The sequence below is a fragment of the Notolabrus celidotus genome, chromosome 5 (assembly GCF_009762535.1).
Source record: "Notolabrus celidotus isolate fNotCel1 chromosome 5, fNotCel1.pri, whole genome shotgun sequence".
Classification (NCBI taxonomy): domain Eukaryota; kingdom Metazoa; phylum Chordata; class Actinopteri; order Labriformes; family Labridae; genus Notolabrus; species Notolabrus celidotus.
Window position 1 is genome coordinate 5990108 of NC_048276.1, and position 26349 is coordinate 6016456.

At 43.0% G+C, this 26349-nt stretch overlaps 2 protein-coding genes across 2 annotated transcripts; both read right to left on the reverse strand.

Annotated features, from left to right (window-relative positions):
• Positions 1-820: 820 nt before the first annotated feature.
• LOC117813408 (septin-5-like) lies at positions 821-8865 on the reverse strand. Its single transcript, XM_034684596.1, has 13 exons — positions 8711-8865; positions 8299-8327; positions 5398-5775; positions 4986-5082; positions 4105-4191; positions 3893-4016; positions 3565-3699; positions 3353-3470; positions 2121-2222; positions 1938-2034; positions 1672-1834; positions 1476-1578; positions 821-1403 (listed from the first exon to the last, which is right to left on the reverse strand). The coding sequence occupies exons 1-13, from the start codon at positions 8757-8759 to the stop codon at positions 1332-1334; spliced, it is 1554 nt and encodes a 517-aa protein (XP_034540487.1). The 5' UTR covers positions 8760-8865; the 3' UTR covers positions 821-1331.
• Positions 8866-10074: 1209 nt separating this feature from the next.
• LOC117813407 (LIM domain kinase 1-like) lies at positions 10075-24426 on the reverse strand. Its single transcript, XM_034684595.1, has 15 exons — positions 24171-24426; positions 20779-20917; positions 20046-20155; positions 19759-19932; positions 18158-18263; positions 17785-18056; positions 17520-17709; positions 17345-17431; positions 15713-15844; positions 15580-15639; positions 15422-15487; positions 14659-14845; positions 14221-14276; positions 13878-14035; positions 10075-12711 (listed from the first exon to the last, which is right to left on the reverse strand). The coding sequence occupies exons 1-15, from the start codon at positions 24212-24214 to the stop codon at positions 12132-12134; spliced, it is 2361 nt and encodes a 786-aa protein (XP_034540486.1). The 5' UTR covers positions 24215-24426; the 3' UTR covers positions 10075-12131.
• Positions 24427-26349: the final 1923 nt, after the last annotated feature.

Here is a 26349-nt window from a genome sequence, read left to right on the forward strand (position 1 = left end):
CTGAACACAACACAGAGCCTGCAACAGTCTCAGCGTTGAGTTCAGGGGTCCTGCTATTAACGCTTCTCTTGCCTACATGCATACAGTCCTTCACAGTTTGTTTGAAGTCTAGTACCCAGTTGCACTAAACAGGCTGATGTTAGGCTCGTGGTAAATTTTAAGATAGGATGAAAAAAACACAAATTAAATCTCTTTAAGGGTATTCTTAGCACGCCCTTAAATACCCAACATTCAGAACACTTTATAAAGAGTCAAACAATACTCTAAGAAATGAAATCTTAGAGTCCTCTGGGTTTGTTGACGGTCGATGTGTGTCTAACATGAGTCTGGTCCTGCTGGAGGTTTCTGCCTGTTAAAGGAAGTTTGCCCTTGCCACTGTAACTTGCTAAATGCTGCAAAGTGCTTAAAACTTTCCTTAATGATAAAGCTTATAGTTAGAGCTGGCTCAGGCTTGAACCAGCTCTTAGATATGTTGCTATGGCTTAGACTGCGGGGGGAACTGACACACTGGGATCCTCTCTCTTCCATCTCTCTGCCAATCACTTACTTTAACTCTCCCTGTCCCGTTAAAGTTCCTAACAATAGACCTTTCTGGAGTTCCTGAGCTCCTTTGTCTCGTAGGTTTCTCTGGACATGCCAGACTCTAGCTGCCTACAACTACTACCATCTGTCTCATCACTCATCACTGAGTCCTGTCTGTAAGATGGGACTGGATCTTATCCGGTCTTGATGTTGGGTCTTTGTTAATAATAGAACGTAGCGTACGGTCTAGACCTGCTCTGTTTGGGAAGAGTCTTCAGATAACGTTTGTTGTGATTTGGCGCTTTATAAATAAAGATTAATTAATTGATTGAAATCATTTGATGAAAACAAAGAGTGCTTTAGTTTATAGAGATTTAAAGAGAGGACAAGATTCCTAAACATAGTTTTCAGGAGAGGGGAAACCTTCTGGAGGATGTAAAAGGAGAATCTTTAAGATGGTGATCAAAGTGAAATGGTAAGATGAAAGCTCTAGTGAAACCAAACTCTTAAAACAGACTTCATCTAAACTCCTCTCGGCTATAAGAGGCTTTCCTCAACCCTCCTAAATTAATCCCTGAGATTAGGGAACAAACTCACATTTTAAATTCAAGGCGTTTTACTCTTCCCATGTTTGAAATGGCTTAGGACAGGATGAACCAATCAGCTTGCTTTACACTACAGTCTGAAAGATGCTTCCCCTCCTTGTTATCCCTCGTCTTTTTGTTGTTCAGACTCCATGAAACAGAACCTTCTCCGTGTTCCTGGGTCATCCTTGCCTGTCTCCAACCCCAGGGGAAATCATAGGAGGATCAACAATCCTCACTCTGGCTGCGCTGCATCTGCTCCTGAATCCTCTGCAGCACCTCCTGCATCCTCCTCAGCTGCAGAGAGGCAGACAGAAATCAGTCTAAGACTAAGAGAAGGGATGAATGAGGCAGCTGAGAGAGACTTACCTCTTCGTCTTTTTCAAAAATGAGTCGTTCCCTCTCGGTGTCAACGACGGCCAGCGGCAGAGGGAAATCCGCTTCACTTGCATCTTGAAACCTCTCACGCAAACTAGACCGCAAAATAAAGACGAGGAGGAAGAGGCATCAGAGTTCATGAATCCCCCTTACTCCATTTAACCATCTGCATCCTGCCTCCACCCACCTGCGTTTCCTCTCCTGCACCACCATGCGAGTCATGCTATGGATGCACTGCGCTCTGTAGTTCTCGTAGTGTGTCTCCCGGGTCACGTCTTTCAGGTCCTGCATGTGCGTCCTCACCAACATGTTCCTCAGCATCAGGAAGTCAGAGTGAGCCGGGTCCTCAACTGAGCATGTGGAAACGAAGTGTTAAAGGAACAGTCTGCGTTTTTAGAGAGCAAACTGAAAATTCATCATGTAGGATATGTGGTGTGTCTTTGTGCTTCATACCTTCGACCGCGCCCCAGGGATACATACGACCCCTGACCCTGCGGCCTTTACTCTCCACCTGAACGTTGCTCCCAATCACTGCAAACGGGACGCTGTCCTGCAGGGAGAAGCAAAAACAATAGAGTCATGTCTCAGCAGGATGACACATGTAAACATAACACATGTCTAAGTCAGGAGATGAACCTTGAGTATCTGGTCCTGAGTCTTGAAGTCTTCATCCTCGTCTGAATCACACTCAGGGAATTGGTAGATGTTGATGCCAAACTGCTTGATCTCCTGTCTGATCTGGAGTGAACACATTGAAACATTATAGGTGTCTGACAACATTATGAAGCAGATCTCTACAGAGTTAAGCTTTTAGTAAAGAGCATGATCGGGGTTGTCGATGGCCTAACAGTCCAAGTGCACCCCATATACAAAGGCTATAGCCCTTGCCGTAGAGGTCACTGGTTCCAAAATGTCCTGTCTCTATCCTGCTGTCATATCTAACCCTCATACTCCTGTTGTTGATGGTCGAGGTAGATGTCTGTCTAACATGAGTCTGGTTCTGCTCGAGGCTTTCTGCCTGTTTAAGAAGTTTGTCCTTGCCACTGTAACTTGCAAGGTTCCAGGTTCCTCTGGGTCTCTGCCGTAGATGACCTGCTGCTGTGGACGTGCCAGACTCCAGCTGCTACAGCTACTACTATCCATCTCATCACTATCATCTCTCTCTCTCTCTTAATCTCCTCTATCCCTCTTTCCAACCCCAACACGGTCTCAGCAGATGTGTGTCTAACATGAGTCTGGTCCTGCTGGAGGTTTCTGCCTGTTAAAGGAAGTTTGTCTCTTACTTAAACTCTTCCTGTCTCATTAAAGTTACTAACCATAGACCTTTCTGGAGTCCCTGAGCTCCTTTGTCTCGTAGGTCCCTGCTGCTGTGGACGTGCCAGACTCCAGCGGCTACAACTACTACTATCCATCTCATCACTATCATCTCTCTCTCTCTTCATCTCCCTCTATCCCTCTCTCCAACTCGGTCTCAGCAGATGTGTGTCTAACATGAGTCTGGTCCTGCTGGAGGTTTCTGCCTGTTAAAGGAAGTTTGTCCTTGCCACTGTAACTTGCTAAATGCTGCAAAGTGCTCTGCTCATGGTGGATTAAGATGAGATCAGACTGAGTCCTGTCTGTAAGTACGGTCTAGACCTGGTCTGTTTGGAAAGAGTCTTCAGATAACATTTGTTGTGATTTGGCGCTTTATAAATAAAGATTGATTGATTGACAGATATTTTCTTTAAGTGCTCCAAAGTGTCCAACACACACTGTGAGACTTCTTGATCCAACAAGTTCTCCTCTGGTACCACCAACACGTCCACATTTGTGGTTTTGAGTGAAGTATCTCTATAACTACTTGACAGATTTGACTTTGGATGCCGTACCTTTATCTTTCGTTTGAAGACCTCCTCCAGAGTCAGGCTGTCACCTTTGGACAGTATAGGAATGATGTTGACTTTTTCATGCAGAGCTTTCATACACTCCACATCCAGAGGTCGAAGACTTGATGGAAAATAAAACACATCATAGAAATAAGCTCAATATGTATCGAACACATTTCAGAGTGGAGCTGTCAAACATGATGATGTCAGCGTACCCGTGGCCGAACGGAGAGATAAAGTAGAGGCAGCAGTGGACTCTGTTGTCCTGAATGTTTCTCCGGTTCAACCCGCTCTCGTCTCTGAAGTACTGCTCAAACTGCTGGTCGATGTAGTCCTCGACTGACTTCCAGCTGATGATGCAAACACAAACAATCTCTGTGAGTGAAATAACAACAATGGCAGGAAAGTGACAGTTTTATGAGCATGCTCAGTGTGCTTCAGATGCCATCAGTGACCTTGGAGTCTATCTCTGCACTAACTTTGAGTAAAGTCTGAACTCCACAGTCAGGTCTAGGTCAACTGGTTGCACATTGATGACTTCACCTCTCTGTGTTGTTGATGGCGTCCCCGAATCCTGGCGTGTCTATTATGGAGAGCCTCAGTTTGATTCCTTTCTCCTCGATGCTTACAGTGTGTTTGACGATGTCGATTGTCTGGTCGATCCGCTCTGCAAATGCATAAATATGATCAGAGTCTGGAGATTAGTAGAAGCATCTTCACAACATTTTATTAATGACACAATAAATATGACCTACCTTGTGCGTTGGGAACCTTTCTGTCTTTGTTCAGGTCTGTGAGGAACAAACTGTTGATAAGAGTGGATTTGCCGAGGCCGGACTCGCCTGAGCAGACAGAGAGAAACACCAAAGTCAGACTTATCAGTCAGAGAAGTTTTCAAACATGGTTTCAGTTTATTCATTTCCACACAGCTGAAACCTTTCTGATGTTTACTGCAACAGATTTCCACTTTGAAGGATTCATGTAGGCTTCAATCTTTCCTTTTTGATAAAGCTTATAGTTAGAGCTGGATCAGGCTTGGACCATCTCTAAGTTATGCTGCTGTAGGCTCAGACTGCCAGGGGAACTGACACACTGGGATCATGTCTTTCCCTCTCTCTCCTCTCACACTTACTTTACTCTTCCTGTCCCATTAAAGTTACTAACCAGAGACCTTTCTGGAGTCCCTGAGCTCCCTCGTCTCGTAGGTTCCTGCTGCTGTGGACGTGCCAGACTCCAGCTTCTACAACTACTAACATCCGTCTCACCACTATCATCTCTCTCTATTCATCTCCTCCATCCCTCTCTCCAACCTCAACTCTGTCTCGATATATGTGTGTCTAACATGAGTCTGGTCCTGCTGGAGGTTTCTGCCTGTTAAAGGAAGTTTGTCCTTGCCACTGTAACTTGCTAAATGCTGCAAAGTGCTCTGCTCATGGTGGATTAAGAAGAGATCAGACTGAGTCCTGTCTGTAAGATGGGACTGGATCTTATCCAGTCTTGATGTTGGGTCTTTCAATAATTTTATTTCAATAATAGAACATAGAGTACGGTCTAGACCTGCTCTGTTTGTGAAGAGTCTTCAGATCAAACCTGTTAGAGTGTCCTGTGCAGAAAGCAGATATATTGAAGGACTCACCCACCACCATAAGCGTGAATGTGAAACCTTTCTTCACGGTCTTTCTGTGAACTTGGTTGGGCAATGTGGCAAAGCCGACGTATTCCTTGTCCTGGTCCTGCAGAGAGGAAATACAAACCTTTGGAAGTCAATAATGTTCCTAATGCAAATTTCCATTGATGTGCTGATGATATAATTATTTACTGCTCCGCTACAACATAGCTTCAGGCTCTCTTTCATTTACGAGATGCTTTTGATGCTGTACAAGACACTATAGAAGCACAACATTATTTTATGAATTCATCTTTTTTTTGTCATCATTTAAGGCTGCAAACACTTCTATAGACTCACACCACATAATAAAAAGACTGGACTGTAGTCAGATTACAGTAAACAACATGCAAACACTCATGACATGAGGTAAAGGACTCACATCTGGAGAGTCGTAGGGATCAAAGCGTCCCCAGGGGCTGCGTGGACGTGAGGCCGGGCTGAGCGGAGAGTCCAGAGACACCTGAGTGACCACCTGCCTCCTCAGAGGCGGCGGATGAAACTCTGTATTCATGCCCATGCGATTTGATCTGGGAGGGATGGTGGGTGAGCCAGCGGAGTGGCAGGGCGGGGAACAGGGTGTGGAGGGAGTCCCAGGCAGGCTGGGGAGCCTTCCGTTGATTTCCTCGGCCTCACAGCTGATGGGTCCCGGGTGTCTCTGTGTTTGGTGTTGCTCACCGGGCTGAGGGATGGGAGGCAGATCCCTCATGGCGAAAGGAAACTGAGTGTCCTCCGGGTCGTCGATGGAGAGGCTGGAAAACTTGGACAGAGGGGAAACACTGAGGTTAGGACTACAGAGGAGTCATAAAATGTAACTGTTCATCAAAACCTTCCTATTATTCAAACAAGACCATCAACATGAAGGCCGACTATGTTAGCTGTTGTTATTTGTGATGTCTAAAACATCTAGCGTGGGGTAGGAGTCAGTCAAACAACACACAACTGAAACAGCTTTTTTTTACATTTTCCAAAGCAAAGATTTCTGATGACTGAAACATTTGAGTGTTGAAATAAACCAGGTGACGGTTTAATGTTAGAAAACACTTCTTTCCTACACTACGCCACTGACCTAAATGGTAAAATGGACATGTACTTATGTAGCGCTTTTCTAGTCTTTCCGACCACTCAAAGCGCTTTTACACACTACTCGTCACATTCACCCATTCATACCCTTTTCATACTCACTCACTAATGGTCGAGGCTGCTACAGTAAAGGACAATCAGTGTTAGCTAATCTCATTCATTCACATTCACACACCTCTGAACAACAGAGGGAGCAATTCTGGGTTCAGTGTCTTGCTCAAGGACACTTCAGAGCTGGGATCAAACCGCCAACCTTCCGATTGATAGACGACCGACTCTACCCACTGAGCAACAGCCGCCCCTAGCGGTCTAAGAGTGCACCCCATGTACAGAGGCTATAGTCCTCATCTCAGCAGTTGCAGGTTCAACTCGCAGCCTCAACCATTTGCTGCATGTCTTCTCCCTTTCTCTACTCCCCACATTTCCTGTCTCTCGCCAGCTTTCCTATCCAGTCAAGGCAAAAATGCCCCAAAAACACAGCTTTAAAAAAAACAAAACAACAGCCCTACTTTCAAGTATTCTGGACAGAATCAGAAAAGAGATAAGAGGTACGTCTTTGTTCTCAGGGGAGCCAAAACTTCAATAGCAAAAGCAATTTGATTTATAAAATCACATTTGATTACAGGTAAGCTCAAGGTGATTTACATTGAGGATAAAAACACACATCAGATACAACAAACATCAACCAAACAAAAAGCAAGTGTTGCTGCACATGCAAATCAGTCGTCATATTTACACGCACTCGGCGAAACTATTCAGACGCTCTAGAAAATACAGAGGTGTTGAGTTTAGTTTTAAAAGTAGAATCAGTTGTGATGGACCTTCAGGTGCTATTTGTACTTTTGTTTTCTTCTCTTTTTTGTTTGTTTGTTTGTTTGTGTTTTGGTTTCTCCTCTACCTTCTTATTTTGATCTTATTTTACTCTATTTTATATTTGTTTAATCTTGATCTTTTTATGGAGCCTTTTTAACATCTGGCAAGGGACTACGGATGTAAACCTTTTGGCTAATTCTGGCATATTTACAGAAGTGTTGATTAATATGCATGGTCCCTTTAAATAATAAATAATAAATAGGTCAGCAGGCACTTTGTTCCAAAGAGAAGGACTGCAGTAACTAAAGGCCCCTGCACCAGACTTTGATCTGACTCTGGGTACGGTTAAAAGTCTTCCACCTGATGACCTAAGGGGCCGGGTCAGGTTAGAGCTGGTGAGCAAGTTCAAGACAGCTTCAAGAAAATATGGGCGAGACATTAAAAAGTATTATATTTTTCATAGTAGTAACAAAAATGTTAAGAAAAGCTTCATTAACTGAATATTTATTGTTATATTATTCTATTGGCTGTAGTTGTGATCAGGTGATGCACAAGTGAGGCGAAGGGAGGGGGTAAGCCCTGCAGTCAACTATGAATTCACAACAAAACAATGCTGCTGCAGTTTAACATCTATCAGTCCAGTCTGAGGGCATGAGCTGATGTTACAGATCAGATACATTGTGTTGGTGTGGTAGTATGAGAACGCCACACGGGTAAAGAGAAGCAGTCTGCTGGTGGCCTCGGACAGGGCCACGCTCTCTCAGTCCATGACTTGGTGAGCGTGTGTCTTCTGTTGTAGTGACTCACTATACTCTTTCTTCACTGATTATCCCTGAGCTGTGATCCCATTATACTCTTACAGAGGCCTTCATCCATCTGTCCCGGCTGAGTGCAGAGAGGAATAACACTCTTTTGAGAGTTAGGGGGAGTAAATACAGACTCTTTAAATTAAATCGAGAGACATAATCTTTTGTTCAATCATTAAAAGGAGTTTCTCTCAGAATGGAACTTGTGTATAGTTAGTAACATCAGGTAATTTCCTCACTCTGTTCACTTCCATGAGCAGGTAGGCCGTGACTCCACATCTGCTCCACAGGAGAAACACAGCTGACCGGTCTAACATTAACCTGCTGACCTGACCTAAAGAAAACAAGAACCACCACCAGGTCTACAGTGCGGCTGGCCTGATCAGGGTTCGCCTGGCATCCCTCTACCTGTCAGCTCTCATTACCCACAAAGCTTTGCAGCAGGCTTATCCCAGCCTCTAATGCTCTGGCAGGGTTGGGGGGGTTGGAGGTTTAACTCTTAAACAAACACACACCCACACACACGTAAACATACACACAGGTAAAGACTGATAAAATACTATTCTACTAACTTGTCTTACCTCCTTGTCTGAGAAAGAGGCAGCTTTTTCTGTGAAGGGGGAAATCAGAGGATAAGACAGGGGTGATAAAATGCAGAAACAACTTTTGCATGGGTTATATAATGAGGATATTGAGTACTAGTCCTTAAAATGAATGAGTTTTTCTTCAAAGTAGCCTCCTGAACAACTACATTAAACTGTCATAGCCTAGAATAAAGCCTAGAATAAAGCACTGTATGTTTGAAGGAGTAAAAGAAGGCTATGTGAACTGCTCATTGCAGCATTTGTGCCATAAATGCGCATGTCTGTACTGACAGGTCTAAGAGAGGTCTACCAGGAACATCAACTAAATACACTCATGTAAAAAGCAGACGACTATTTCAATGCAACCTATCAGTGAGTACATGCAGGAGTCAAGTGTTATAAACTTTACCTTTACCCTTACTGCTGCGGTACCTGACCGGAGAGGACATGTGCTCCATGGTGCTGCAGCCGGCTCTTCAAGCTGTCCCCAGATCCAAAGTTCAGACACTGGATCAACTACAGAGTAAGATCACAATGTAGGAGACCTCATGAAATGTAATAAGGCATATGATGTTGTGTTTGAGCTCCGGATACAGTCCGCTCACGCTGTGCGCTCTGACGCGGTTTTAAGCAGCCAACAAGAAGAGAGCGCGTGAGAGAGAGAGACCAGGGAGGTCCTGCTTTAAGTCCCTGACTTCAACACAGGGTGCTGAAAGAACAACACCTTCTTATTCTACTCTTACTACATGAATGACACTTTAAAAAAAATCAACCTACAACGTTTGTTTTTAATCAAAATGCAAACACTGCACTCATACCAAACTTAATCCAGCCAGGGGCGGAGCCAGACTTATGTGAATGGGGTGGCCAAACCCGGGGTCAAGCTTTATTAGGGGTGGCATTAAGTGGCTTAAAATATGAAGCCCATGCAGAAGTGCTAAAAGCTGCAGTTCTTCGCGTGTCTGCTTGAGGCTGGCTGCAGAAACACCAGAAACCACATACACACCCATTCAACAAAGACGATATTTGCAGCAGAAATAAACATGTTTACAGCCTGGTTCATCCATCCATCCATCCATCCATCTTCTTCCACTTATCCGGGTCTGGGTCGCGGGGGCAGCAGCCTCAGCAGGGAAACCCAGACACTCCTCTCCCCGGCCACTTCCAACAGCTCTTCTGGGAGGATACCGAGGTGTTCCCAGGTCAGCTGAGAGATATAATCTCTCCAGCGTGTCCTGGGTCTTCCCCATGGCCTCCTCCCAGACGGACATGCCCGAAACACCTCCCCAGGGAGATGTCCGGGAGGCATCCTGACCAGATGCCCGAACCACCTCATCTGGCTCCTCCCGATCCGGAGGAGCAGAGTCTCTACTTTGAGCCTCTCCTGGATGTCTGAGCTCCTGACCCTCTCTCTAAGGCTGAGCCCAGACACCCTGCGGAGAAAGCTCATTTCGGCCGCCTGTATTCGTGATCTCGTTCTTTCGGTCACTACCCACAGCTCGTGACCACATGTGAGGGTTGGAACGTATATTGACCGGTAAATTGAAAGCTTTGCCTTCTGGCTCAGCTCCCACTTCACCGCAACAGACCGGCACAGCGCCCACATCACTGCAGACGCCGCCCCGATCCGTCTGTCAATCTCACGCTCCCTCTTCCCCTCACTCGTGAACAAGACCCCGAGATACTTAAACTCCTCTGCCTGGGGCAAAGACTCTCCTCCGAGCCGGAGAGGGCAAGCCACCCTTTTCCGACAGAAATAAACCCCAGAACAAGTCCATAACAGCAACTTTTATTGAAAAAAAAGAACAATCAGACAGAAGTTTCCATCTCAGAGGAACCTGACACACCCTCAACAGGTGAGTGTTTACCTGCTTCACACACAGCTCTTCATTTCAATGTGTTATACACTACTGTGTGCTCTAGCTTGGTAACGGACTGCATTTGAAAATCAGGTTGATGAAAATTGAGTAGAAAAATAAGTCAATTAATTCTCAGTAATGTTTTAATTGAATCCTCTCAATTTTAGATTTTTACTTTATATGTATCATTTTTAAAAAGTCATTGTATTTAGTTAGTTGACTACAGTTGTAGCCATATGTTGAAGTGTTCACAGCTCAGTTTGTATGTAAAAAATATAACAGAAAATACATGAAGGCATCCCGATAAATAACCGGCTTACAGTGTAGCTTAAAGTATAAAGTGCCTCGTGTCTCACAGCTTCTGGACAAAGGTGACACCAGAGCTCAACCCGTGGATTTACCAATAATAACAATCATCAAACATGTTGTCTGAAGGCTCCAGAACAAGACAAGGATTAGTTTGAGGTCATTTAGATACTCATTTCACAAAAGGAATCATAGAATCCTCATCAAAAACTCTATACTTTCTTCTATACTTCTACTGACAAATCTGAAATCATATTTTTGGTCGTTCTCACTCCTTCACCCTTCATCACAAACTCAGTCCCCTGAACAATAACATCACAAGTGGGAGGGACATTTGACTCAGATCTCTGCCTCGACACTCCATTTTTTTCCATCTCAAGCAAATCTCCAAAGCAAGATCATTCCTCCCCCCCTCTGATCCGTCCAAAGTCATTCACCCTTTAATTATTGTAATGCAGTTTTAACAGGTATCAGTCAGAGCTCCCTGCACAGACTCCAGCTAGTTCAAAATGCTGCTGCTCTGATTTTAACAGGCACAACCAAATACATGTCTCCTGTGCTCGCCAGCTTACATTGGTTGCCCGTTTTGTCTCGTGTTGATTTTAAGATTTTATTGATTACTTTTAAAACTTTAAATGAACAGGCTCCAAACTATTTAAGAGATCTTTTAACCCCATATGTGCCTGAGTGGGCTCTCAGATCTGTGGATGCAGCTCCTTATAACTAAAGGTGACCAGGCTTTCTGAGTTAGAGCTCCAAGACTGTGGAGCTCTCTGCCATTAACAATTAGACAGTCCAGAACCTTAGCTGCTTTTAAACCCTCGCTCAAAACCTTTTCATATAAGAAGGCCTTTCTCCACCCCTAAATCATGGCTATTTTTCTGCATTCTGACATCCTGTTTCTGCTTCCTGTCCTGTTTTTATTTGCTTTGTATATTTCTGCATTTTCTGTTGTGAAGCACTCTGTAACTTTGTTAAGAAAAGTGCTTTATAAATACAGTTTATTATCCATCCATCTATCCATTATCTTGACTGCTTATCCCGTACTGGTTGGCTGGAGCCAATCCCAGCTGACTTCCGGCGGAAGGCAGGGTACACCCTGGACAGGTCGCCAACCTATCACAGAGCAAACATGGAAAGACAGACAACCATTCGTGCACACACTCACACAAACGGGTAATTTAGAGTGACCCATTAACCTGGTCAGCATGTTTTTGGACTGTGGGAGGAAGCTGGAGTACCCGGTGAGAACCCACGCATGCACAAGGAGAACATGCAAACTCTACACAGAAAGGCACCTGCCGGACCAGGGACTCCAACCAGGAACCTTCTCGCCGTTAGGCCACAGCGCTACCCACTGCAGCCCCCAGTTTATTATTAATAGTATTATTATTATTGTTGTCATAAATTGAATGCTGAAGTTTGTATGTTATTTTGGTAAATCCACTATCAGTTGAGCTCTGGTTGAAACCACATAAATACTTCTTGACAGATTGATATAAGGCAGATTTAATTCTGCACCTCAGTTTTTACTGAAGATGCAGTTTTCCTTCAGATTCAGCTGAATTACTTGAAGTTGCTTCCTGATGAGTAAAAAGGCACACACGTCTTCACTCAAAACTGTCCTTCACAGGTTTACCCAGCCTTAGCTCTAATGTTCAGCAGTCAGAGAAAAGAGTTGTCCTCTCTGGTGCCGTCCCACTGAACACTGCAGCTCCTCCTGGACCCGCTGGACTGGTCCAGCTGTGAGTTGTTGACCTGAAGCGGTTTTGAGGGCTCATTCTTGGCGTTTGGTTGTCCTGAGGGGTTGCTGTGTTTACTAGTTTCAAATCCGTTCTTACACGAGTCTTTGCTTGTAGATTTGCACAACTGGCCATCACACTTTCTCCCCGAACACGGTTCTTTGTTCTCAGTCTTTACGTCGTGGTGGTCCTGTGTGTGTCTGTCTTTGTCCATGTGGCTCTTAGGTGTGCTGCCCTGATCAGCACTCTGAGTGAGATGATTCCGCTCTATGTGATTCACGGTATTGTCTGAACGTGACTTAGTGTCAGGGCTTTGTTTCGGTGACCCGTGGGTTCGTTCATGAGAGTCAGGAGTGGTGTCCAGGTTGGGAGAGTGGTGCTGGTGGTTCTGATTGTTCCAGAAGGCTTTACGAAGCTGTTCAAATTCAGAGGGTAGAGGCAGTCCGATGTCCAGGTGCATGAGCAGGTTTCCCAGCCACTCCTCCAGCTTTGAAAACGATGGACTGAAAGAGCGAAAGACAAAAAGCTGTAATGAAGAGTGGTTGAATATGTTTGATTGCAGTTCAGTGCCAAAGACTTGTGACCCGCGCTGTCCCTCCTTGTCAGTAAATGTTGCTTCAGACTTCACTTAGCTGGTCTGCAGAAAATGAGCCTACATGCACATGTGTTTGTTTCCTGTGCTGCTGTGAGTTAACCTGCTGCTACTCATGCTTTTGTTAATTCACTGTAAACTAACCCTAACCTCAGGAGTCATCTGGCAACAAAGAAAGGCAGAAAACTAATTTTTCAAATTCAGTGACTATGTTTGTTTATATTTTTACTATAATGGGTAAAATATGCAATTTTGAATTACTTAATAAAAAAATTCTGGAAGGCATCTCACGACCCCTCATAACCCGGGACTTCCACCAGATCTGTATCTGGTCCGTCTCCGTGCTCTCTCATCTGTCACCACCCACCGGTTGCGTTTTCAGAACGCAGCACGGAGCAGGGCCGCCGGACAGCTGGAGTCATGTGACCAAGGTTTTCCCACGGTAATCACAGCATTAATGAATATCCTCCTCCTCTCCTCATCCATGTTGTCTTTCTGGTACTCTGAAAACCTCTGACCTGTTGACTCCAGGCCTGGCTCCGCTCCTCATGACGGTTTGTTGTTGTAGTTAAGTGAAATACGATCTGGTGATAACACATAGTGTTTTATTCTGAAAATTAACCGGATGTTTTCATTTTGTTTTGGTGAAACCTGACTTCCTGTCCTGCTCCATCTGCTCTGTTGAGATTGATGCGTCGTGCTCCGACCTGCCGGATCAGAGACACAGCTGGAACGCAACAGAGCGGATCCAGTGGAAGTTAACACACTGACTAGAATAGAAATCTATCAGATCCAGTGATGTGACGGATCGGAGACAGACCGGACTCGGATCTGGTGCACTTTGGCTGACCCACATTTTGGGAACCACTGCATTAGTCCATTGCCTTCATGACTTCATTCTGAACACTCCTCTGCACTGTATTGATTCGGCTTGTTTGTGTGATGTTTTGTTAAACCAGCACATGGCCCAGAAACTCTAGCAGCACTTGGTCTTAGTCCAACCAACCAACCAATATTCACCCAGCTCATTCTTTCATTTAATCATTAAGTCTGCAGAAGGAGATTTAAACATCATACCGTTTATCAGCGTCCATGTCACAGCAGAGGACCGCTAAAGGCAGGAAAGCGGACGGGCACAGAGGAGGATGGTACTGCTGCAGGAAACCTGCCACATTTAGGCCAAAGTCGTTTGAACGGGGAAGGAAGTCCGGGTCTGCACTCACTCTTCCTATTACCTGAGCGGGGTGGAGAGAGAAACAAAGTCAACTTTGAATTGTTAAGATTCTTATTTCATGAAATCTATAGACAATATAGATATGCTTTTGTCATATTCACAAAGCACTTAACATCTTAGATGTTTCAGCTCCACATCTCTTTAAGTCTTAATGCAAGTTGAGGTATTTTCCTCTGTCGTTCTTACCTCACAGATCATAATACCAAAGGAGAAGACATCCACTCTTTCATCATAACTTTTCCCTGAGAGGTGAAGAGGAAAGAAGAGAAAATAAGATGAAAGTCTTTAATGTCCAAACTGAGCTGTGAAGATGTTCTGATGCTGCCATTTTTAATTTTTTTTGTCATAGTGCACAAACGGTATTGTGAGACAATCTGAGACTAATCAGTATTGTTTTGAAAATTAATATATTTATACCGATGCATAAGCAGAATGATGTTCACCACTGAAGAGGAGCAGGATCAGAGAGTTTACTTTCATTGAAAAAATATTTATTATAGAGAACAGAACAGCTTCTTGTTGTAAAGCCAATATGAAACCAGCGTTTACCTAAGAGGTCCTACATGACATACTTATTTTTGATAATGAGATCAGAGACATTGTGCCTATGCCATTAGTTCTCACCATGGATCATCTCAGGGGCCATCCAGTAAGGGTTTCCCACCACAGTGTACCGCTTCCTCCGATCAGGCTTGCGGAGCTCTGTCAGACTCCCTTTCGCCGGCCTTTCCAGAGAGGATACTCGGCTCTGATTCTTCTCTTCCATCACCAGCCTGGCTAGTCCAAAGTCTGCTACGACTACAGTCTGGTTCTAAACATGAGGACAGACAGACAGACAGACAGACAGACAGACAGACAGATAGACAGACAGACAGACAGACAGACAGACAGACAGACAGACAGACAGAGGTCACACATCTAATGGTCCTGTTTCCAATAAACCCACAGGCATGTTTGGCTACGTTCAAATCAATTATGTTTGCGATGGGAAAAACTACCATTAAGTAACAAATATATGGTTTGACCACTTTGATGATTTGATTTTTGACAACATTTTGGGCTGTGTTAAAAAATAAATGATGAATAAAAATATATATATATATATATGTGTGTAAATAAATATAGACATTTAAAAAGAATAACAACAAAAGCTGAAAGTTATATGTTTCAGTCAAATGTCAAAGATTTAATAAGTTAACATTTAAATTAGGGGTCCCTTGGTTGTGGTTTTTTCAGGGCTGTTAAGGATTATAAGTAGTTTCTGAGACCGCGCTCGGTGACCGATGTCATTGCGCTGAGTAATAACAAGGAACACATTAAGAAAATTGTTGACTAAAGTAAATGTATGTGATATTTGCTGATGTGTGTTACAGGACAAGTACTCTACCTCTCTGACCAGGCAGTTGTGTGAGTTTAGATCTCGATGGATCACGTTCATGGAGTGTAGATAAGCCTTATAAAGAGAGATTTTATACATTAGGGTTGATAATGGACAAATAAATGACTTCAGACAATTGAAAAAGTATCAGTACCAGATAGACTCACCATTCCAGCTGCTATGTCTTTGGCGTAACCAACCCTTGTCCTCCAGGGGAACTCCTTGTCCTACAACAACAAGAGTGAGACTAAACTGCTGCTGCTTTGACAGAGAGAATCATTTTCAGGTATTTTAACTCACCATTTTAATGATGGTCTCTCGGAGAGTTCCTCCTTTGATGTATTCAGAGACAAAGTTGATTCGTTTGTCTTTGTAAAACAATCCAATGAACTTCAGGACATTTGGATGATCCAGACAGCGCATCACCTTCACCTGTACACATGAAGGCAACTGTTATCTAAGAACATGTCATTGTTGCAACATAGAAAAGTCCAGTATTCTGAGCTTTGAGTCTCCCTGGGAGGTAGCAGCAGAGGCATAATGGGGGGAAGATGGAGGCAACTTGTGCCTTTTGTGCTTCTGCAACACTGTAATATGATGTTAAATGAAATCACACAGTGGGACACCAATATTACGCTTGGGGGTGTACATTGTGTAAGTTCAAAGTCGTAGTGATGGTGGAACTCCATTCTGGCGCTTTTGAGGATTGCAGTTTGTAAGATGCTTTAATAACTGAGTGATATTACATTAATGGCTAACTAAAAGGAACATTGAGTTGGTAGGGAATTAAATATAATATGTCTGCTTTAAATAGTATTTCAGGTTGCTTGTGAAGCACTTTGTAACTTTGAAAAGTTCTATATAAATGAAGGTTATTATTATATTTTATTACCCGTCTTTCTTACTGATCATCCAGCAGTTTAAGATGCTTGATTCTGATTGGTCAAAACCCCTTGACAAAAGTTATTAACTTTCACTAACATGAGCAATTCGACATTCGACAGGCTAAACAACATGGATACTTGTTCCACCTTCAGGGGTGGACCAGTCTTGTCTCACCCTGTCAGAATTCTATTTCTCATATCTACCTGCTAACCATAAATATTACCTTACTTAGTTACGATCAATTGTCTAGTGGGGAAAGTTTATGGAAAAACCTTTTCAGTATCATACAAAAATAATAACTTGAGAGAAAATAAAACCAACTGAAGCAAAAAAAAAATCTCAAAAGGAACATTTTTAACATGAAAACAGGTTATTTATGTTAGAATGTGAAGTATTGGTCCTGCTCTCATTTCCTCTTTCCCAGTGATCAGACTTTTGCTCTTGCTGCTACTCTACTCTCTCTCCTTTGGGCTCCTCCTATTTTTTCACTCAATAACTCTTTGGCTGATGGGAATCCACCCCTGAAAAAACCTGCCCTCCTGTGAGGTTTGTGTCAGAACTGCAAACAAAAATTGGAGGAGCGCAAAACCAGAGAGCCGGCAGCGAGAGGATAATTCTGTTCACTATGAAAGGGGAAAGAAAGCAGGACCAATACTTCACATTATAACACGAATAATGTATTTTCAAGTTAAAAAAATTACTTTTGAGATTACCTTTTTTTTTTACTTTGGTTGATTTTCTTCTCTCTCAAATTCTGACACAAATCTAATTCCATAAGAGTTTGGCTTTTTGTGCAAATTAAACAAATGCATCAGCAGCATGAAGTCTATGGAAGTGAAAATAGTCCCAAGGGCTTTAACATTCCCAACTGTGTTAACACTAGGCATTGAAGGCTAAATTACCTGGTGTAAGGTGCTGAGATAACAGTAAATACTGAATGCACACTGATTGTGATAAACAGTGATTAGTACTCAGACTACAATAGTACCATCAGAATCTCTAATCATTGCATCCCTGCTTCCCACATCTTCAATCGTGTGCTCTTACCTCCTTCAGGAAAGTCTTGTGCGTCTCTTCATCAAACCTTATCAGCTCTTTCATCACCATCACCTCGCCTGTCTCCTGATGTGTTACCTTGACAGCAACAGATAAATCACAGAGCTGTTAGAAGAAGTCAACGCCGCAAAGAACTGACATCAAAGTTAAACTGTGATCGCTTTACCTTCACGGCTTGTCCGAAGAAGCCTTTGCCTAGCACCTCTCCGTGGATGAGGTCTGAGGGTCTGAAGATGCGATGGGTGCGATCTCCAGGGTCTACTCGAAGGGACTCAGAGCGAACCATGTCTCTTCTTTGAGATAAAAGTGGAAGGGCTCCAGGGAACAATGGACACTTATCTATACTGCAGCTGCGCCTGTGTAGGAAAACATACACTTTCAGGATTGAATCCCAGAGGATGAGTCAAAGAGAACTCTGAGTCAGCACTCACTGAATGTGTCTGGATCGTATTCCCGTCGTCCCTGGTTGCTGAGGCGGGGAAAGGCTCAATCTGTGTGATTCACCCGTCTCCTCCTCTTGACTCGGCTCTTCCTCCAGACTTGGGAGTTTGTGTGCTGCATTGAGTTTGGTGTGGACGCAGGGTTCGAGACAGCTGACCTCTTCAGGAGCTTTGGTTGAGGGAGGGAGGCTGTCAGATAACTGAGGGTTGTGCTCGATGGTCAGCTGCAGGGGTTTACTCGTGTCCTGCATCACACAGTTTATCTGGAGAAGAGGATGATGGGTAAATAAATGCTTGTTTGGGAAAGGATGGACTCACTTCTTCAGAATGTTATTGAAGACATGGAAGAAAGTTTCCAGCTTACTTCTTCTACTGAAATGCTGCAGACAGGTATCCCATTGACCTCTAATACTCGGTCCCCGGTGTGTATAGAGGACGGCATCTCAATGCTGAGGGCGTCTGAGTCTAACCTAAGGAAGAACGGCAGTTAGTGAATGTCCTCTGTATGAGCCATGAATGATTTCAATCCATCACAACTCTTTCCAAACAGAGCAGGTCTAGACCGTACTCTATGTTCTATTATTAACAAAGACCCAACATCAAGACAGGATCAGATCCAGTCCCATCTTACAGTCAGGACTCAGTCTGATGTCATCTTAATCCACCATGAGCAGAGCACTTTGCAGCATTTAGCAAGTTACAGTGGCAAGGACAAACTTCCTTTAACAGGCAGAAACCTCCAGCAGGACCAGACTCATGTTAGACACACATCTGCTGAGACCGAAGGTTTAGGGTAGATTATTGTGTGTATGTTTTGTGCTGTTATTTGGTTGTTTGTTCATGATATGGTTTATTGTGTGGTCACGTTGATTGGGTTAGGGGCGGAGATATTCTCTTCATTTAAGCCACCTGTTGCCTTTAGTTTGGAGTTGGAGAGAGAGGGTGAGCTGGGTCGTCGTATTTTTTGTTGACCACTATCTTTCTTTGATCACTGTGATCACAGTTTAGTGCTCGTATCATGAGTTGATCCTCCTTTTTTGTTAATAAAATATTAAGCGTATTTTTTGGATATCAGTGATTTTTTGATTTAGCACGTCAGAAGGGTCTACTTGGCCCAACCTTAGCCTCTCCGCAGGTCTTCGGTCTGCAAAGTTGCTACATCTTGTTGATCAAGCCCATTCTAAGTCATCATGTACGGACAGGAGGGTGGATAAACTTTGATGTTTGTGTTGTGATTGAGAGGTTGCTTCAGAAATGAGTTTTCAGTGGTAGCCAGTTGAATCATGATTTGATTAATTGTCTGGTTTACTCCGAATCTTGGAACTCGTCAGCAATCATCTAGATAAAGCAGGAACTGACTCACTGAGATCCTATCTCTCTCCTCTCTCTGCCTGCCTGTTACTTACTTTAACTCTTCTTGTCCTATCAAAGTTACTAACCATAGACCTTTCTGGAGTCCCTGAGCTCCCTTGTCTCGAAGGTTCCTTTGCCCAAATAAGGGCATGGCTGACTTGATTGACGGGTGGGAACCCTGTAGCTGTTAGCTTAGGGCCCGCCTCTTTACCTCACACTAGCTTGACAAAGTTAGGTTGAGCTCGGCATTTCCAATATGGCACCCGCAGATGATTGGCTTCAAAACAGCGCTTCAGAAACAGATGGGTGACGTCACGGATACTACGTCCATTTATCATACAGGTGGAGTCACTCGGTTCCCTGATGGTGTTGTGTTCTCTTGACATTTGAGTTTGGAATCCGACATCATCTTGCAAATATTCGGTTTGTGACACATTTGGAATAAAATTATTAGTTTTCTTTACACATATCAAATGCTTTAGAGTGGATGATTGCATGGGATTCATCAGGAGGACACGTGTCAGCCAGGACTACCAGCTAGCTTGCAGTTTTGTCCGTTACAGTCGGTGTAGGCAACCTAATATAATGCAGGACTTACACACAGAGACTCACCCTGTCACAGTGACAAGAAGGCCCTTCTCTTGGCTGAGGTCAGTGGCTACAGTCAGGCCTCTTCGGCCTCCTTCATGGGGAGGGAACGACACCAATGCCACCATGTGGGTACTCTTGCTGAGTGGAGAAGCTGACCGTGTAGTAGATTCCACGCTCTGGCTGAAACAGTGGCCGCTGCATGACGGGAAACCATGAAGAGACATTTAAAACACTCTTTGAAACCAGTTGGATCAAATATTAAACTTTCCATACCACTATACATTTGTTCCTTAAATCATTGAGCTTACCAGTAGAGTTTGGTGCGTTCAACAAGCGTGTAGGTTTCCCCATCGCCGATAAAGATTTCACAGCTCACACAGGTGAAGCATTCAGGGTGGTACTTCTGTTCTCCAGCAACCTGCTCACAGACACAGAGGTGTAAAAACAAACACAATGAAGGAGAATGAGAGTGATGCTGTTTTTCACAACATTTGATTAGAAAAACGTCTCTTTGTGCATTCCTGCATCGAGGCCTGAAGGATCAGGATGTTTTCAGAGGATATCCTCTGATTTGTGAGTTGAAAGACATTTACTCTCATGCAGGGAGGAAACCAAGAGACAGGAAGGCTTTCAGTGTCTGAATAGATGGCGAAGCATGCTGAGATTTTGTATATTTATTGTTCAGCTGTGATTATTTTCCATTCTTCCCTCTCTGGTTGTAACGTAACATGCTGGATGTCCGTGTGGCCACTTTGAACGATCAATGAAGCGGCTATTTTTAACTCAGCTGGTCACAAACTATCAATCGATTCGTCACAGGGTGAGTTTAAAATGTTTTGGGGTGAGTGAATGCAAACTCAAGGATAAAGCAAAGGAGAGACCCTGTGAGTGTGATGTTGTGACCAATTATAATAAAATGTTAGTCAGCATCACAAAATCAGACCAGTCAGCAACTTATGTAATTATCCTCTTATGCACAGTCCTGCTTTTGGGTCTAAAGGAGAGATTTTGTGCTTATTTCCCCCTAATCATCAAGTTTACCATAATCAGTCCCGTTGTAATGCTCTCCCTGCAGCCGTGGCAGTGCTCTCCATAGCGGGCCCAGTAGTGCTTCTTACAGTAGAGCTGCCCCTCTCTTTCATAGTACCAGTGGGACAGGATACAGCTGCACTCAGAACACCTAGAGGAAAGAGGTCGGAGGGGAAAAGAGAGAGGTTGTAAGTTGATAGACACTTCAGAGGTGTGTTTGAACAAAGTAACACGAGCCCAATCAGCGAGGGAACACGAAACGAGGAGAGTTGACCTGCTGGATCATCATTCACAGGATCACAGGATCAGGTAGAAGACTTCCAGGTCTCCAGGTCACAAGGAGCATAAATGATTGTCTTCAGGTTTGCTCACTTTGAGTTGATTGTCATGTATTCAATGTCACTAAGAGAACGTCAATCAACGTCATCGTTTTTACAAGTTACTCCTTTGTTTTGTAACTCACATGAGACATCTGTGTCACTGTTTCCATCCGAGAGCAACGCCCTGCCAGGCTGCTGCACGGATACTCAAGAGAGAGAGAGAGAGAGAGAGGGAGGTCTACTTTTTTATCGTCCGTGTCCCAATTCTCAAATCACGCTGGATTTGATTTTCTTTCTCTGAGTCCATATGAAAGAAATTGGCATGTTAATTAGGAATAAATTATCTGATATCCTGCTCGGGACCCTGAATTGTCAGAAATCTGAATCCTACTGTGGCAGACTTTGATCATTTCTCACTCTCCATGATCTCTGATTCGTCTTGGACACTGAGGAAACTTGTAATTTGCACCCATTGGTCCCAGCTCTCTTCCTCTCTTGACTTGGCTAACCCAGCATGATGCTTTTATTAGACATGAATTTAAGGCTGACATATCAAGCTGCTGCTGTTTCTTAATCCCCTGCAGGAACTCTTCAGTTAAAGTGTTGAAACGAGGCATTATAGATCTTGATCTGCTGATATCACTGTGACAGAGAGCCTTTCAAACTGCCTCCTACAGAAAGGATCCTTATACAGGGTCACTGGTCGGTCACATGTCTTCACAAAAATGTTGCAATTAAATGTTTCCCACAGGCAAGTTCGCTCGAACAACGCAGGAAAAGAAGTAAACAAAGTCCACAGATTACACCAGTGACCGCTTAAAACCCAGTCAGTCCTTATGAGAGTGCGTGTTCTTTCTCAACTCTCAACTTGACTAATTTTTATACGAGCGCCTTTCATGCAGCCAGAAGTGATTCACAACAGAACAGAGACGGGAAATAACAGGAATAGGTAAAATGATTTAACGGCTAAAACAAGATAAAGATAAAGGAAAGTAATATGAAATATTTGAAATAAAAAATAAAATAAAATAATATAAGAAAAATAAAATAAATTCAGATAAATACCAGAAAAATAAAATAGAATAAAACAACATAAAATAAGATAGAGTAGAATATAAAATATATAATAAATTCATTACAATAAAATCAATGAAATAAATCAGAAAAATACCAGAAAAATAAATAAAATAAAAATGAGATAGAACAGAAAAAAAAAAAAATAACACAGAACAAGATAGAATGAAACTAAAATAAAATAATTACAATAAATTCAGATTAATGCCTGACAATTAATGAAATAAAAATAAGATACAATCATTACAATAAAATCAGATAAATACCAGAAAAATGAAATAAAATAAAATAAATGAAAAATAATAAGAAAAATACCAGAAAAAATAATATAAAATAAAACAAGATATAATTAAATAAAAATGAAATAAAGTCAGATAAATGCCAGGAAAATAAAATGACATAAAATCAGGCAGAATAAAATGAAAATAAGAATGATTCTTAAACAGTGGTCTTTAATGGTAATAATGCAGTTCAGGGCTATAAAGAAATTACGCCAAGTTATGAGCCAGATTTAAAAGGTTAGTCTTTAGTTTATTTTTAAGAACATCCAGAGAGCTTTCTGTTTTAATTTTCAGAGACAGTCCTTTAAACCCTACAAACAGAAATGCTCAGTGGGATCAATATGGAAGTAAATGCACAATAATAATAAAACTAGTTTACAGTAAAAAGCTGCCCCCTTATCTCTCTGACACAAGAGTGGGAGGTGACTTCCTGGACAGAGTACAGCTCCGTGTTTCCTCTCTCCAGACCTCTACGGTGAATGCAACACTGTGCTTACAATGGGGGATGAAAAGGTCACCTTTAGACTGAAAATGAAGCAGGAAAAAACTTCACTGTGGTGTCAGACATCACAGTTTGTCTGAGGTGAAATAACTGGAGTTGTAGGTTTCTCATCAGTGGTGATGGTGGGTTTAGTGATGTACTTGATGGAAGTTTCTACCCTGATTTTTCGCCACTTTATTCTAAAGAAATAGATCCTGCACGTCCAGGTAGACGACACACAGACTGTCATGGAGCGGGAGTAGGATCAGGTGGTAAAGAGCTGCAGTTTGGTCCTCTGAGACGATGAACCAGAGCTCACAGAGGACGGGTAAATCAAATATATTACTGACAGTAATCTCTAGCCTGAGCAGGTAGTGTGTCTATAGGATGTCTGGTTCTGTAGTGATCCATCAGATTAGTTATCCTTCACTGGGGAAATAATGAAGTAATAAACCATCAGGTGAGTGTATTTTTAACCTCCTGTCTTTGTTAGTGTGCTGCTGGCGGCGATGGACGTGAAAACCTTCCAGCTCCACATCTGCCATTTCCCTCATAACATCTGTTTTATGAGAAAACCAGAGTACTGGCAGAGAGATAAACTGTTCTCTGTTTCCTCCTCCCACTCTTTCCCTCCCATTACTCCACTTCTCCACCTAAAAGTATGTCCATCATTAGTCCTATTTTTACCCATAAAGTGACACCTGCTGTCCGTGAAACAAACATGACGTCAGGGTCAAGTTTGAAGATCCTGATGATGTATCCTCCTGCCAGGGTTTCCTCTCTGCTTTGTCCGTGTCATCCTGCATGGTTTCCTTTTAGAAGAAAAAGCTCCCAAACAGAAACATTTGCTTTTGATCTAATGGTGTTATGTGAATTGTTACAGGGGGATTGTGCAATTCATGCAGACTGAACACACTGTGGGCTTTTGTAAGGATTTCTGTATTGAGAGAATTAGCAGTTTTTGATAAAAACAAAACATGTGCATGCATTAAAGCAACTCAAATGTCTAAGTTATAGAGATAATGAAGCATGCTTAATGAAGCTGCTGATTTAGCCTCTTATTGTTTTGGTTTCATGAACTACTCACACACAAACACACACTCAAAGTTGATGTGAAAGTAGAAAGACTCATGCAGAGCTCAGTTTGAGGAAGTACAGCTTATGTTTTACAACAATCCTCTTTCTCTCACTTTCAGTCATTCTCACTCACACAAACACATCCCACCAACTTCTGACAGCAGCTCTTACCGTCCTTTCATTCCCCTGCGAAACCTCTGGTCCCGTCGTGACATTCTGCCCTGATAGTTCACAGATGGAACAGTCCACTCAGTTAAAAAAGGAGCTCGGTCGCTGTATGTGTCATAAACGGATCCTTCATGTATTCTGTTTTGCCTTAAAGCAGGCGTTGCCTTTTTTCACCCCCTCTCTCTCTCTCTGTCTCTCGCTCACTCACAGGCTTCCTGTCCATATGAGTTCCCTTTCTGATGTGCTGCAGAGAAGCTGTGTGTGAAAAACCTCTGAACCACTGACACCAGCTGGCCAGTCTCCCTCTACCGGCTGCCCTGAAATAAACCAATCCCAGTATGGAAGCTCTGCTCCTCGGACCCTCTCCTGTTACTTCCAGTATGTAGAACTGTGCAAGATACAGTTTCACTCCTCTGCAACTAAAACATGAAGACACACGAGTGCAAGTGTGTTTTCCTCAAGAGTGTTTTGAGAGAGTCTGTGTGTTTGGAAATGAGCATTAGCACGGGCATAATCTCTTTATGAATGCCCCAATTACTGCACTCCCCTGACCCCACAGTGAAGCACTCCATTCATTACACACAACTAACAAAGAGGCAGAACTTAGTTAAAGCAGAAGAATCGGGAGCAGCTCAGACGAAAAGCATTGATACTGTCCAGGTTTGAGTTCAGACGTTCTCGGATCATTCATCTGAGAAGCTTAGAGAGCGAGGGACAGCAGAGTCATGAGAGTGAGGTGACAGCACCTTTGATTTCTTTGAAAGTTTGCAATAGTTTTTGATTCACACTTTTTATACCCATTCTAACCTTTAAAGGTACAGTGTGTAGAAATGGGAATACTTAGCAACACCTAGCAGTCAGGTTTAAGATTGAAACAGTTTTTCCTTAAATACACCCAAGCGATCAAAAATAGCCGATCTTTACAACAGAAATAAACACGTTTACAGCCTGGTACAAAAAATAAGTTAAAGCTTCAATTGGTAGGATTTGGGTAAAACAACAGTACCTATTTTGTGCAGTGTTTGGCAAAAAGGCATAACAGCCATCAATAAACGAGGTATTTTGAGATCATGGGCGAGATCTCTGTGTTTTCCTCTGCCTCTTTATCCAGGTATCTATAAATTCCAATTGCTCCCGTCAGCTCTGACCAATCAGAGCCACTCTCCTGATTGCTCCTCTTACATTGTCCTGATTGAGCGTACACTACGATCTGTTTGTGGGCGGGGCTTACATGAGCAGAGATGGAGGGAGAGGGATGTAGTTAGAGGGAAATCTGGTGTAGAGGGATAGTGTTGACATTCAAAATCTTTCCCTGAACTGATGTTAATTCCAGGACTACCAACAGCAGCTTTAAGGCAGTTTTGAAGATATTATGATTACAAATTTTCCATTATGAGAGGCACAGCTGACTTGATTGACAGGCGGGAACACTGTAGCTATTGGCGAGGAGGCTCAAAGCCCGCCTCTTTACCTCAAACTAGCTTGGCAGAGGTTTGGTTGAGTTCATCATTTCCAATATACCGTCTGCCAACCATCATCCATCAGAAACAGATGGGTGACGTCACGGATACTACGTCCATTTATTATACAGTCTATGATTAATAACAGCCTAAAAAAAGAAAAACATGAATGAGTCTTCCTTGTTGGTTCATTCGGTGCTACGGTAAAAACATGGCGGTGCAAGATGGCGGCCTCTATGGAAGAAGATTTGCTTCTATGTAGATATAAGTGTTTTATATTCAGGTGATTATACACTCATTTAACCAATGGATTTAATCTTCAATTTCTACTAAGTCTGCTCTGCTTAATGCTGCTAAATTCTACACACTGTACCTTTAAGATCAGAGCTTCAGGCTGAAATCTGTAGTAGCTATGTCCCTTGTCAGCAGAAGCATTTGGTCTTTGCATGGTGAAGGTCCTGCAGTCTAAAAGCAGAAACAAATATGTGTGTTGAGTTGACAGAGGACTTCTTGCACCAGACTGGCACCACAAGATGCATGGGTCTGAAATATTTGCTCCTGCTCATTCGTCTAAGGACTATGTGTTGGTTAATAAATCTGATCATATTACGCCTGTTTTAGCTCCGTTAAGATTTTATTACTTTTAAAACACTCGACGATCTCTGCTCCAGTTATATCTCTGAACCCTGATCCTACATTCCAGTGTACACTCTGAGATCCTC